This window comes from Neopsephotus bourkii, unplaced genomic scaffold (assembly GCF_033783945.1).
Source record: "Neopsephotus bourkii isolate Nb327-2 ecotype Australia unplaced genomic scaffold, CSIRO-AGI_Nbou_v1 NB_690, whole genome shotgun sequence".
Classification (NCBI taxonomy): domain Eukaryota; kingdom Metazoa; phylum Chordata; class Aves; order Psittaciformes; family Psittacidae; genus Neopsephotus; species Neopsephotus bourkii.
In genome coordinates, this window is record NW_026901189.1 from 2166170 (window position 1) to 2181499 (window position 15330).

At 40.3% G+C, this 15330-nt stretch overlaps 1 protein-coding gene across 15 annotated transcripts in view; it reads right to left on the bottom strand.

The window, feature by feature from the left end:
* The window catches only part of AFG2A (AFG2 AAA ATPase homolog A), a 229774-nt gene that overhangs the window by 141749 nt on the left and 72695 nt on the right, over nt 1-15330 (bottom strand). The window contains exon 14 of one of the 15 annotated variants that reach the window (XM_061353686.1): nt 1506-1556. The exons of 10 other annotated variants lie outside the window; for them this stretch is intronic. In XM_061353686.1, the coding sequence (XP_061209670.1) occupies nt 1534-1556 (23 nt within the window). In that variant the 3' untranslated portion in view covers nt 1506-1533. Of the gene's footprint in view, nt 1-1505; nt 1557-9671; nt 9821-13090; nt 13471-15330 lie in introns of those variants that run through there. 4 more of the 15 variants (XM_061353677.1, XM_061353679.1, XM_061353674.1 and 1 more) reach the window with 4 other exon arrangements.

Consider the following 15330-nt stretch of genomic DNA (forward strand, 5'->3'; position numbering starts at 1 on the left):
GCAAGTGTTATAATACTTCTGCATCTGTTTTTGCATCTAAACTCCTGGTATTTCAGCAGCCACATCTTTAGTTGGGTCCCGGGCAAAGTTGATGAGGGCGGGGAAGGCAGTATGCACACTGCAAGGGCTCTGCAGCTGCAGAGTCAAAAGGGAGGGAGGAGAGGGACCTAGAGCACATCTTCAGCTCCCTTCCATAATTCTGTAATTAAAAAAAACCTCTCAGTGATGAAAAAAATTCCACAAGTGCCACCAATTTAGCAAATGACAGCTACTGCCCACAACTTATACCACACAAACAATTCTTGGCAAGCACAAAAGTTAACAAACCTGCAATAGTTACTGGATAGCTGTTGTAAAAATGACAAACCATGGGTGAATCACAGCTCTATTAGACACCCGTTACCTCAGTCTATAGGAAAATTGCCATAATTAACCTTCACGTTGCTGTTTCCCACCTTTCTTACCTTTTGTGATAAAAGCTTCGCATAGTTACTACTTCGACTTTACTTTTTACTTTAGTGTAAGAATCGTGCTATGATTTTACAAAAAGAACATTTATCAAAGTGTGTTTAAAAAAAATTAAAATGGTAGTTATTTTCTCAGTTTTCTAAGAAAGTACTGTAACAGCTGAATAAGGAAAGGTTATTTTAACCTCCAAAGGCTATTGTTCCTTTTTTAATCCCCGAAATTGTCTGGAGCCAGACAGCACATGGCTGCTGTGCCCTGAGCTAGAATGAAAGAGGGGGATGGTAGAAGTGGGGTGTCTGTTTACAATTACTCCATTTCTGGTTTTAATGAATCTTTCTGAATGACCACTAGGCGCTGGTTTTGTTCTTTGGAACAAGGGGCCTATTACTGGACTGAAAATGGAAGGAAAAGGGAAAGCAACACAAAGCTGCCAAACTCAAAAGTGTTTCAAACTTCTCAGCTGTATGTCCTGGAGGTAATCTGCTCCACAGGCACAAGACTGTCCCTACACATTTGCAGTCTCTTTTCTCCCTCTTCCTTGATAGGCTGAAATAAAACAGCTGAGCTAAGGGGGAACAAGAGAACATCAGAACTAAAGTAAAAATTCAGATGTCTACTAAAATATGAAGAATCACATTATTAAAATTTGGAAAACTATAACTTAAACACTATCGACATTCGGTTACTTCTGCCACCTGCAAGTAAGCCTTCCAGAACCACATAAGCAACCAACTTCAAGAGGAAGTTGGATCACGTCTGTTTTGCACCATCTGTCTTGCACTATCCTCTGCCTTCCCAGAACTCCCTTACAGTCGCCCTCAAAATCTCGTCTGCCATTCCCGAGACAAAATACAGCAAAACCCCTGTCCTGCCTCCCTGCTGCACACACACACTTCCCCTCCCCCTTCCAGGGGGCAGAAATTATAGTTAAATACTGGCCAGAAATTTAAACTTAAGGACCAAAAATTTGCAGACCACCACAGGCAACCTTGAGAGTCTTCACTGAAGATCCTGAGCATTTCACTGAGGAATCTGGATTCCCTAGGCTGGGAAGGTTGCAAAGCATCAGACCTTCTTAGTCCAGCAATCTGATAAACGAAAAGGTATTTTAAATTCAGCTCTTATATTCAGTATCTTAAATATTGTCCTTTCTTACAGGCACAGGGAGGATTATATCTCATGATTAACAAAAAAATATCATAACATATAATACATTTTCCTTCAATAAAGTTGTTTTGAAAAAATTATACGGTACAGCCATATAAAAATGGTACTACATGGTTTGTTTTGTGTAGTGTGGCTTAAAAGCTCTACTGAGACACATTTAGATAAACCTCTTTACAGCCAAGGAGTTTGAATAATACTGGCATGTCAAATTTATGATGGCAAAACCATCATGTACCTCAGCAAATGTCATCAATCTACTTTACTGAAAATGATGCTTAGAAGAAAATACCTTTTCTCTAAGTCTTAGGAAAAAAAAAAAAAAAAGCTGTATGTGTCCAACACACATATAGCCATTATTATACAAAACAGTACCTATTTTACCACACATATCTTTAACAGAGATGTTGTCATCAGCACAGGAACATTACCTGCGTATTTCCCATCTTTCAAGCTGAGCATGTATGTACAGACTTGGAACCACTATGACATATTTGATTACAAGAAGTTGCATTATCTTTATGCTTTCTATGTGGCAACCATATTTTGCCTTTCAGCTTTCCTGCCATGGTGGCTATAATGCACATCTCCCTTGCAAGGCAACTTGCAACTCAAGACAGGTAAGTTACCCCACATTTACCACAGCAAATAAGTATGCGCCATGCAAAAGAAGAGTTACCCCAATAGATGACTACCTCTGATGCTGGTTGTGAATCAAAGCCTTCAAGTGTTCACTTGGTGAGGATCCTCAAAGCTCCAGGAATCAAAGGGTGACTAATATCATCACTTATAAGGACTTGAATTCATTTTAAAACATACACATGTTTTATATTTATGTAACATTTCTTCTTAAAGTCTGGATAGCTTTATTAAGAAATTCCATTGTGTAATCTGGTCAAGCTGCTCATTTCAGTGACACTGACAGCGATTGTTACGAGCTATTTCTTTCTTCTTTGATACTTTTAAAAAATCAATACTTTCATTAGATACTTAGCACTGTTAGCCACCAGTCAGCCACTTACCCACTCAACATGATTATTTCCCTCAAGTTACAAGGAATACATATAGCTATTTTAATTCCATCTTCTTTCCCATTCATTCTTCTTGCTGACATTCAGCCAAGATTAAAACTGTAATACTAAATGACATGTTCCCTTATCTGAAAGTTGTTGTATTCCCCAAACGATTGAGATTGCTGATCTCTGAAGCACTCACAGCACTGTATCAGTACTGGCCACATTATTCCATTTGAGAGCAAAACACCAAACTATGTTTATACCATCCCTATACTGCTCAGGGTGTATCATAATGCTCTGTTTTTTGATTGTTGCTGTACTCAGAGCAGATATTTTCACTGGCATTGAGCCATCCATAAGCACTCACTGAAACAAATACTTCAGACTCATGAAATCTCAGCGGGACCTTATACACATAAAGGAGAACAAAATAAGGTGGCCGCTACCTGGTAAACTCCCAGCACCCTGCTTTACAACCTGGAAGTGTCTTTTATGAGATTCTCCCTATGCATTTTTCTGATGCTTAAAAGAGCTACCTGCAAGGAAAATAAGAGTCTATCACGTGGCACACTACTGAAAAAACAGCAGCTCATGTCCTCACCTCTTATGGTGGGCAGGGACATTTTTTTTTCTGTACAGTGCCCAACACAATGTGGTCCTGTCTATCACCAGAGCTCCCAGTAGCCTCTTTGCATATACTAATGCAAATGGCCAATCCACAGACCAGACACTTTCCATCTGGATGAAGAGAACAATCTGTGGTAGCAGAAGGATGTTATTCTGTACATGGATCAGACACTCAGAAGATCTACCACACATACATAGCCTGTGAATTACACTACTATTTACAAGCCAATAGAGAAAGTATTTCTTTCAAGACTTGGCTTCTTTTTCTGGCCTCTAAGAAGAAAATGTGGTCCAGTGGTTACTAGAATCACAATCAAACACAGACTTTTCTGAAAGTCTGGTTGACTAAATGGATGCTATTTAAGAGCTCTGGTACAGTTACAATTAGACAATTAGACCTCTGCTTCTGCACAAGTATCTAGTGTGACCACAAGCAACATCTCAGTCATGTCATTTGCAAATAGGGTGAGCACTCTGTGCTTGCCTTCTGTCTGTGATACCAAGCGGAAATGACCATAAAATACAGAGGATTAACATTCACTCAAAAGACTAATATGTGTCCTTTTCTGAGATATTTCTGGCCTTTTCCTTACCATGAAAGCAGGGGGCGGGAGTGGGGGGGGGGGGGGGATGAGGGGGGTGTCTTCCAAATTCTCATCTTTCCCTCTCCACTAACCCAAAGTCTAACTTCATGCTTTGCAGGAAAATGACATCATAGAAGACAGGACCGCAGTTCACACACAGAAAGCAGTATGCTGTCCAGACCACCCAAAACAAAGAGTAGATGTTTGCAGAATTTCATGATAAGCTGATTAAATTTGTTGAACAAATATATTTTCCATGGCCAAATTTAGGTGAATCTTCCCAGGGAAAGCAGTTCTCCTGTTTGGATCACCACCAGTACTCCAAAGATGAAGAGCCTGGAGGTTTTCAGAGACTTTAATTAATCTTGACAATTTTAATTTATTTTTCAATTCTCAGAATCAGCTACAACATTATCATGAAAACTTAAAGAAACAGGTCTGCCCAAAACAAAGAGCAAGCCCAGAATATTTCAGTTAGTTAATGCTGGACATTATTTTCCTAGTGGTACGTATAGGTTCTTACACCACAGCAGTCAAAAGAATTGAGTGCCAGATGGGTATTTGTTTTTTGAGGGGTCTGTATTTTGAGTTTTGGGGTGGTTTTGTTGTCTTGGCTTACATCATTCAGGGAAAAGGTACAGGTACATCAGCAAAAAATTTTCTGTCAGAGTACACTGCTGCTCCACCAGAGTCTTCTGCCAGCTTAGCTACAGAAATATAGCTGTTGGGGACATTCAGCTACACCACCACAGTCAGAACTGTACAAACCTTGTGAGCAGACCAGACACAAGCTGGACTTCAGAGAGGCAAATTTAAATTAGCACACAAGGAAGATTTATTGACAACTTACTTAAATTTCTGTTCATTCAAGTTTGTGTAATTTGCATTACCTTGCATGAAAGTCAATGACTTAATTTCTTTTCAGTTCAGGGCCTGCACAGACAACTTTGCTACTGCTAGACTTTTGCCAGTTGACATTTCTCTAGGAAGCATATCTTGTACAGAGATTAAAGAGAAAACAGGGAACAAGTGTATCTTACATGGAAATTCCACCTTTTTTTTTCCCCTCAGACTATAAAATGGGATGAAGACATTCCAGGATTAACATACAAAATCTTTGGGATGTCAGAGATCAGATGAAAACTGAAATGAAACTGACAGCATAAAGATGAGAGACTTTTTCACGGTATCTTTATCAGAGATTTTTACCAGCAAATACCTAAAGCTACAGCTAGCAGCTTAAAGATGAAGGAGAAAAAAAATCTGTTTATTTGCTTATTTTTTCTATGCACTTGGGAATGCAAGAAACCACTTCACACACCCTAGAGAGCAATTGTGTGCCTACATAGAACCAGAGAATCATTAAAGTTGGAAAAAACCTTTGAGATCATCAAGTCCAACTGCTAACCCATCACTGCCAAGTTCACCACTAAACCATGTCGCTAAGCGCCACATCTATGCATCTTTTAAATACCTCCAGAAATGGTGACTCCACCACTTCCCTGGGCAGCCTGTTCCAATGCTTGACAACCCTTTCGGTGAAGAAATTTTTCCTCATACCCGATCTAAACCTCTCCTGATGCAACTTGAGGCCATTTCCTCTTGTACTATCCCTTGTTACTAATTAGAAGGTGAAAAAAACAGACCCAAAGACATGGCCCAGTCTAAACAGTGCCCTGTCAGACAACAGCAATATTCTTGTTCTAGTAACCCTCACATAACTTATTTTCTGTCCTTTATATCCGCACTTCTCTTTCTTTGCTTTCTCCTGCCATCAACATCTGGATACACCCTACTGCCTCACTGTCTCACCTGCACAATTCAACATTTCCACAGATGTAAGTGCAGTACTACAAAACATAACCATAATGGCAATACCATCTTCCCACTGAAAGAAAACTATTTGTTTAGTTTCAATTGCTCTTACTCTTTGACTCATTTTCTCAGTCCCTTCTATCTTTTCCCATTGCCCCATGACAATGACTTACTTTTAGAGCATCTGTTTAGATGGGACATCTACTTAGACAGGATTCTCACTGCCACCACATGATTGCATGGAGGACACTGCGCAGCCACTGCACACTGGCAAAAACTCCACCTATGCTCCCACAGCAAGAAGCTGAAGGAGAGCAAGAACGGAAGGGTATGGAGGGTATCACTTGCTGTCAGGGCAAGCAGCATTTGCCATAACCGTGGATAACTGTAGGCAGTTTAAAATGAGAAATTGTGTAACCTTTTCATATTACACAAGGAGGCTTTAAACTAGATGTGTTGGGGGAGAGGGGCATCATTCCATCCCAACACACCCAGTCAGTTGCCAGCACTTATAATAAATGCTCGGACCAATGTAGATATATTCCAGCTGCTCCAGCCAATGAGCCAGCTTCATCTGGAGCTCGGCTCAGATGCCTCCATACAAATGCCCCTAGCATGGGGAACAAACAAGAGAAATTAGAGATGTGTGCTCATCTACAGGGGTACGAAATAATAGGCATCGCAGAAACATGGTGGGATGGCTCCTGTGACTGGAGTGTTGGAATGGAAGGTTACAGACTCTTTAGAAAAGACAGGTGCGGCACGCAGGGAGAAGAAGTTGCCCTTTATGTTAGGGATAGGCTGGGGAGTATGGAACTCTGTCTGGGGACAGGTGAGCAGTTCACAGAGAGCTTGTGGGTCAGGGTTAAAGGGAAAACAGCTATGGGAGACATTACTGTGGGGATATGTTACAGACCACCTGATCAAAAGGAACCTGCGGATGAAGCACTCTATAGACAGATAGGAAAAGCCTCACACTCGCAGGCCCTTGTTCTCATGGGGGACTTCAACCACCCTGACATCTGTTGGAATGACGGTACGGCCCGGCACAAGCAATCCAGGAGGTTCCTCGACTGTGTGGAAGACAACTTCCTTCTGCAAGTAATAGAGGAGCCGACAAGGAGAGGTGCCATGCTTGACCTGGTGCTCACCAACAGGGAAGGGCTCGTTGGAAATGTGACGCTCCAGGGCAGCCTTGGATGCAGCGATCACGAGATGGTCAAATTTGAGATCCTCAGGACAGTGAGAAGAGCATGTAGCAAGCTCACTGCCCTGGACTTCAAGAGAGCAGACTTTGGCCTCTTCAGGAACCTGCTTAGTAAGGTTCCATGGGATATAGCCCTAGAGGGCATGGGGGGGCCAAGACTCTTGGTTGATATTCAAGGATCACCTGCAACAAGCTCAGGAGTTTTGCATCCCAACTAGAAGGAAGTGCAGCAGGAGGGCCAGGAGACCTCCTTGGATGGATAAGAAGCTGCTGAGGAAAATTCAAATGAAAAAAGAGGTTTATAAAAAGTAGAAGAAATGACAGGCGGCCTGGGAAGAGTACAGGGATGTTGTCCAGGAAGCTAGGGACTAGGTTAGGAAAGCTAAGGCCCAGTTAGAATTAAACTTGGCTAGGGATGTTAAGGATAACGGGAAGGGATTCTACAGGTACATAACAAATAAAAAACAGACTAGGGAGAACGTAGGCCCCATCACTTTCCTGTTAAGGTGGTGAGGCACTGGAATAGGTTGCCCAGGGAGGTTGTGAATGCTCCATCCCTGGCAGTGTTCAAGACCAGGCTGGACGAGTCCTTGGGTGATATGGTTTAATGGGAGGCGTCCCTGCCCATGGGTGGTGGGGTTGGAACTTGATAATCTTAAGGTCCTTTCCAACCCTACCTATTCTATGATTCTAAGTATTGGTCAGAAGTTAGTGCAAGAGAGATGGATAGACAGATGCTTTTCAAGCCTCGTCAAGTGGCCCTTATGAGAAAGGTTTTCCAGCAGCCATCACCTATTCAGCTTTTTTTCAAGGAAGAAGAACTGTAGGGGTTAAATCCAGAGCACCAACACTTTAAGAATGTTATAAAAGCTGTACTGCATTTCTTTGTCAATCCAGGGTGGCAAAATTCAACTAAAACATGTTTTCTTAAGCAAAAAATATATTTTGGACTTTACCATCTATGTAGACTGGACCACTCTGGAAGGGGCAAAAAACCTCTGCACCTTCAGTTTGGGCAAGGTGTAAAGGCAAATGTTAGGATGGCCCAAATTCAACAGCAGACATGTAGTCTGGCTTTGATCTCCAGAGCTATTCTGAATGAGAGGAGGCTCCCTCACTTCATTTTTCTCCATACCACAGCAGCAATACACCACTAACATCCATCTAAGCTCAGAGAGTGCAAAAGGTACATGTAAACGACACCTGAGGGGTAGATAAGACTTAGAAAGGGTCATTTGCAGAATTATTCTTTTAGAGACTTCAGTAAAGATGCATATTTTATGCATTCTAAACAAATAATAAATGTGAACATTATCAGAGGACTTTCAATCCCTTAACAGAGGCTAAATATTTTCTATTAATTTCAACATTAATGTAAACAAAGTCCTTATTACCATTATCTTTAATCTTTTTCTCCTTGTCTAGAGATTAAAAATAAATTTCAGCAATAACCAGATGGTGAGTAACCATTAGAAAATAGCTTTTAATAATAAAACCAAATTAGTTCTGACATGACCTCCATTGTGTATTATCAGCTTTGGCCATCATTGTCTCTAAATTGGAGAGACATCAATTTGATAGATGGACCACTCAGTGGATAAAGAACTGGCTGGATGGCCGCACACAAAGAGTTGTGGTCAGTGGCTCAGTGTCCAGATGAAGACCAGTAACGAGTGGTGTCCCTCAGGGATCTGTGTTGGGACCGGTCTTGTTTAACATCTTTGTTGGTGACATGGACAGTGGGATTGAGTGTGCCCTCACCAAGTTTGCCGATGACACCAAGCTGTGTGGTTCGGTTGATACACTGGAGGGAAGGAATGCCATCCAGAGGGACCTTGACACGCTTGCGAGGTGGGCTGATGCCAACCTCATGAAGTTTAACCATGACAAGTGCAAGGTCCTACACCTGGGTCGGAGCAATCCCAGGCACAGCTACAGGCTGGGCAGAGAAGAGATTCAGAGCAGCCCTGTGGAGAAGGACTTGGTGGTGCTGGCTGATGAGAAAATGAACATAAGCCAGCAGTGTGCGCTTGCAGCCCAGAAAGCCAACCGTATCCTGGGCTGCATCAAAAGGAGCGCGAACAGCAGGTCGAAGGAGGTGATCCTGCCCCTCTACTCTGCTCTCGTGAGACCTCACTTGGAGTAATGTGTGCAGTTCTGGTGTCCTCAACATAAAAAGGACATGGAACTGTTGGAACAAGTCCAGAGGAGGGCCACGAGAATGATCAGGGGACTGGAGCACCTTCCGTATGAAGACAGGCTGAGAAAGTTGGGGCTGTTCATCCTGGAGAAGAGAAGGCTGCGTGGAGACCTCATAGCAGCCTTCCAGTATCTGAAGGGGGGCTATAAGGATGCTGAGGAGGGACTCTTCATTAGGGACTGTAATGACAGGACAAGGGGTAATGGGTTCAAACTTAAACAGGGGAAGTTTAGACTGGATATAAGGAAGAAGTTCTTTATTGTAAGGGTGGTGAAGCACTGGAATGGCTTGCCCAGGGAGGTTGTGAATGCTCCATCCCTGGCAGTGTTTAAGGCCAGGCTGGATAGAGCCTTGGGTGGCATCGTTCACTGTGAGGTGTTCCTGCCCACGGCAGGGGGGTTGGAGCTTGATGATCTTAAGGCCCTTGCCAACCCTGAGTATTCTATGATTCTACAATTGTAAGACCTTTGCAGCTCCACAACCACTGCAGACAAATCTTAGCCATGAAATCTGGTGAAAACCCTTACTCCTTAGGTTCCCTCCCTTACTTTTTGCAAGTGACTTTAAAGGGGACTAAAAGATATACATGGAAATTAGTACTTGCATTAATAGCTCCAATATATTCTGAGGCTTTCACTTTCTTTTAACACATTCTGATACATGCTGCAGATTTGCTTTTCCATATGACAGTATTTCAGCCTTGCTTGCAAAGGACAGCAATCACAAAGAAGATTCCTTGCTGAAACGACAATTTTCCCTTTGTGGCTTATTATAGCCAATTTTAGCCAGAATAACAAGAAGAAACAAAACAAATGCATAGTTGTCATTTAAAAACATATTCTTAAAAGGCTTTAGGGGTATCATTTATGAAACACAAAGAGATTTCCTTCTTTAGCAGTGTTCCAACACATTACTCTTTCGTGCTCAGTCCAAGACATGAATATACTTGCCTAAAATGTCAGCAAGGTATTTATACAAAGGCAAGTTTTCAGAAACCTATTATTGTGAATACTAAACAGGAAGTACAGTAATACCACCAGTATATGTTAAATAATGCTTAGTATAAACTGTGCTCGTCAATTAATAAGCAGTGTTAATCCCTTTAGGGGAAAGGGAGATGTGAAGTGTGAACTGAAAATCCTGACTCATGATAAAAACTTTGAGCATTTTTCCCACAAGGTTTTCTGTTTTCTTGTTTTGGTTTGGGTTTTTTTTTCCCCTCCCCTCCTAATAGCAGACAGAACACAACGGAGGACAGAATTTGCAATATAAATAAGAAAATGAGGGGTGAAATAAGAAAAAAGAGAGGTTTAAGATTGATGTTTGAAAGTGAAAACCAAAAACATGAAAATATAATAAAGTAATAGCTCAATAAATGCTTAATGATATTTTGCACTCTGCAACTCCCTTCAGTTCCCATGCTTTTACTAGCTAAGCATTGTAACAACTGTCATACAGAAGGCACACCTTCAGGAAACTACTTTATCAACTACTCAAATACATCTGTACTGGTGTACAAGTGTCACAACTATTTAGAAGAGGATGGAAATAAAAATGCCATATAATACTGAATAGTCTTCAGCCACTAGACAGATTTTAGACCATAAGTGAGAAAACCTCATCATTAGTTTGCTCTTTTAAAAATATTCACAGCTGTAGTGAAAAAGAAAAAAACAAAAACAAAAAAACAATCAAGAGCTTCCAAAGTACAAAGCCCTGAAACAAAAAACACATGCAAATCGATGGGCAGATATCAAAACTTCTCTTTCTTAGGGTCTGACAAACAGACATCTATTTACTAATGTGTAAGAACAACTCTTCTGACACAACTCTCTCACAGTCACAGACTCTCCACTTTCTCCTACAGGCAGAGTATTTTGAAACCTTCATGCAAGCTAACAGACTGAACTTTGGTTTGACTGCCACCTGCTGACCCCATGTTTTGGCAACCTGAAGAGCCATTTAAAAACGTGCACAAAGCTTTCAAAATGTCCAGTTTCTTATTCCACTTCCTGGTAAAAAATTAGAGATAACAGGTATTTATGTTTAAATAAATCAAATTACACCAGATGTCCTGATAATTAGCATCCTTCAGCTAACTTTCAGATAAACAAACACAGAAAATGTAATAATTCAATGCACATCAATAAGATGACTATTGAAACAAAAGTATGTAACACACAGGACAATTGTGATATGAAGAAACAGAGAATTACATACAACAGCTACTCCTTAAAGAGAAACATAGCTGAAGCAACTACTAAAAAAATAAGGAAAATATAAAATAGTGATAGACTACCTTTATTTTCCTCTGCAAGGCAGAACATCACAACAATCCCATTTGCTACACAAATATTTGATATTATGTAAAGTGTTCTTTTCATTGTATCCCAATGAAGTACACACATACACACATGAAAGAAACCAAACTCACTTTCAAGACCCCCATATTTTGCAGGTTTCTTTCCTTCAAGATAGCAAATACTTTGCAAAGGGCTGATTTGATTGCTGATGCTGAAATGATGGAATCAAGGCATGAATACAATTATACCTACCAGCCACTTTGCAAGAGAACACACTGTGCATGAGGACAAGACTTGTAGGGATTTTTTTCCTAACCAAGAATGCTTTTATCAGTACAACACACAATTTAGATGCATATTTCATCTCAAATTGAAGCAATAAGAAATTTATTCTCCTCTTGCATATAAGAATAGCTTTAGCTTACCTAAGTGTCCGCAGTAAGTGACTGAGCAAACTGTGCATGTACAAAAAGTCAATCTCAGGGCACCACTACCATCTGGCTGTGAAAATACCTTGCTTATTTTCACTCTCTCCCTGATTTTTAATGAGGTGGGAGAGTTCTTATATCCAGCCTTCCTTTTTAATTCTTCATTTAGCAAAGCTGTAGTCCTTTCATTCCTTTGTTATATGAGAAAAATGGGGGGCAGGAGAGGAATCAAATGATTATACCCAAATAAGCTATTACTTAAACATGTTATATAAATATATTTATATAAGAAGACAACATTAAAACCCAAATGGTTCAGACTTGTCAAAACAATGACTGTTAAGCCCAGTTTGTATCCATGGTGTGTTTCTGGCTAATCAGACACTTACTTTAGTCACTTTTCTTCTAGTACCTAAAGTTCCAATTCTGGAAACATTCAAACACGTGCTTACCTTTAAAATAAAGCTTATGCATAAACGACTCAAGTGCTGGAATCAAAGGACAGAGGAAACAGTTCACAGAATACAGTAGCTTATGGGAAAAGAGTTATAAAGGTTTGAGTGTGGACCAAAGGAGTTCCAGGTTAAGATCTTTTGCATCAGTATTTTAATGAAAATAAAAACTAAACCCATGGAAATCTTACCACCAAAAAAATAACCCCACAAAAACACACAAAAAAACCCAACCAACCAAACAAAAAAAACAACACAACCAAACCCAAACCCACACAACCAGACACAAAAAAACCCAGGCTGACATCTGAATAATGAGTTTGGGTTTTTCTAAAAGCCCAGAACTTCAGGTGGCATGCCAGGTACACAAATCCTGGAGGTTCTGAATCAAAGCACAACTCCTATTCTCTAAGAACAGTACTAATTAAAATAATTTATTTAAAAATATATTTGGTGTCAGAGAGGGTTAATGGCTCCAATTCATTTTTTTTTTCTTTTCCAAGAGCTTACATTATTTGTGTTCTGTCACAGCCCTGCTGGCAGATCATGTCAAAATATGCCTTTGTTGTGAAAATGTGCCCGCTTAAACAGTTTATTTGTGATGTGGCATTTTCCATGAAACATACACTATTTTCACATGAAAAAACAAAACAGAACCAATTCCTATTCTCTACAAAACTCTAAATGATCTTGTAGAAATCCTGCAAACAATCTAGGACCTTCAGCGTTGGCTTTTTTCCTTTTCTTGCTCTGACCACTAGAACTGAAAGTAACCTAGAAAGAGGAAATACAGAACTTCCCCTTCAGTCAGAACTCTGAAACCTCTTCAGATGTAGTGGGGTTTCACAGTCATAGAAGAGGGAAGAATTTTGTCCTCTGTGAATGTTAAATCAACAATTTTCTTGAGAAGCAGGGATGGAACAGCACCTCACAGTGCCTACAGCAACTACAGATGGTTTACTTTGTTCCCATCACTATTACAAACATTTTTGTTCTTGATGCACAAAGGATATACATGTCTTCAAGAAGAAAGTGTCAATCTTCTAAAGGCACTAGGCTAGCAACAACTGCAGTGAAGAGCATAATCTATTTTCACTTCACACCAATTCTTTGCACTCTTCCATTCCTTGACAACACTTTTTCTGCAGAGGAGGCAGTTGAAGCAATAGCATAAAACACTTTCTGTTCATGTGGCAAGTCTACATTCTGATAGCAAAATGCACACAAGATCAAGACAATAAAACCCCATTAGTTATTTTCCAAACAATGTAAGTGCATTATTTAGCACATGCCAGTACTGCTGATCTAGCCAAGACATACCTTTCATTTCAGAAATGAACTGTTTATTTCAGTTGCACAGAACCAAAACAATATCCTCTGCAGCCAGTGTTTCTGAGTGAAGAATAAAGTTCGCACTCTAGTTCCCCTGGGAAATGCACTGTTTCTAAATACAGGCAGGGCAGTTCTGAAGAGCACAGGGAATAGGAATCAGTGGAGAAATCTAGGATGAAGCCAGCTATGCATTTCCTCACACACACTCAAATAGCATCATTAGTGCATGAAGACAACAGAAAAGTTCAGATATCAGATCAAAACAGTACTTAAGCACTAAAACAGGCATTTAAAGACTAACACACTTCATCATTAAATGCACAGAAGATTGGTGTTCCAATTCCATTTAAAAAAATTAGAATTTTGTAAGCTAGCACTTACATACCTTAATAAAACTAATGTAAATGGCCATTTTATAGGTGCAGCAACATGTTCCAAGATGTGTGGTTGCCAATTACACACACCTCGTATGTTGACTGATACACACACCCTGGTGTGCGTTCTTGCTTACATATCTCACGTGCCTCCTTGTTAAGTAATGGAATAAAACTTGCCTTGCAAAACTGGCTAACACTGCCTCTTCTCACTCAGTGACTTCTGCAAAAAATATTCACAGCTAAGAAAAACAACTTCTAAAACACAGCTAAGCTATCTGCAATCTCAAGTACACTCTCTCCATTGCAAGACCCAGCCCAGTGATAACCTCCATTTTCTGTATATCACTGTCAGGCATGTGTTTTCCCCAGACTGGTTGGCATTCAGCATTTTTCTGCGTGCATTGCTGCCTATTGTGAAGACTCCGTCCTCCTCACAGATTGCTTTTTGCATACCAGCTAGTTTCTCTCAATGACTGCCTGCTTTACTATTTTCTCATTATGAAAAGATGGGCATGCTCATGTTCTTCACACAACAAGGTACACTGTGGTGCACAGCCAGCTTTCTTTTAGAATATTTTTTCTCTTTAAAATATTTGTTTTTTATAATTTTGTTTTGCTTATTTTGAATAAACACTGCCTAGTGTGCAAGAGCTGTAACAAAAAGGCATGCTTTGTTCAAAACAAGGTATTTCTTAGCCTGCTGGAAACCAATCTGTGATTTTTATTGTGTTTTGATTTGGTGATTTCCTCCCCCCCCCCCCCCAGTCACAGTACTTAATTCCAAATGTAACAACACCACGACCTGTATCTCACCTATCGTGCTCATTTCTGACAAGACATAGCAAAACCAGTGCCAGTCTTCTACAGAACCTGTGTACAAAGGAATTTAAATTGTCTTAATCTCATTATACTGTGTGATGCTTTATCTCTCATTCCTCTGTTTTCAGTGAGAGTCCAACTGTGCTTGTCAGGATCTGTCTATAGATAACAGCATGTACTGGCAGGGTAAAGACTTTTCCTGTGCTATCTCTCTGTTGTGACACATAACAGACCCCTTCATCTCATCTACTTTTCCTGCATAAAATTTGCATCTCCTTTATGAGGTTTAATACCAAAGGAATTATGTAATACAGGAGCCATAATTTCTGATGATAGTTATTCAAAGCAACAAGAATGAAGACTGAGGGTAAAGAACTGTCCAAGACTCTCAGGAGACTTAGCAATTGGATAATATGCAATATAAGTAAATGCAAAGCAATGAACATGGGAAATTGGGAAACTCAATCTTTCCTTCATATATAAGTGGATTGGCTGCAAGATGAATCACTACCACTTCTAGTTTTAATAGACAGTGATG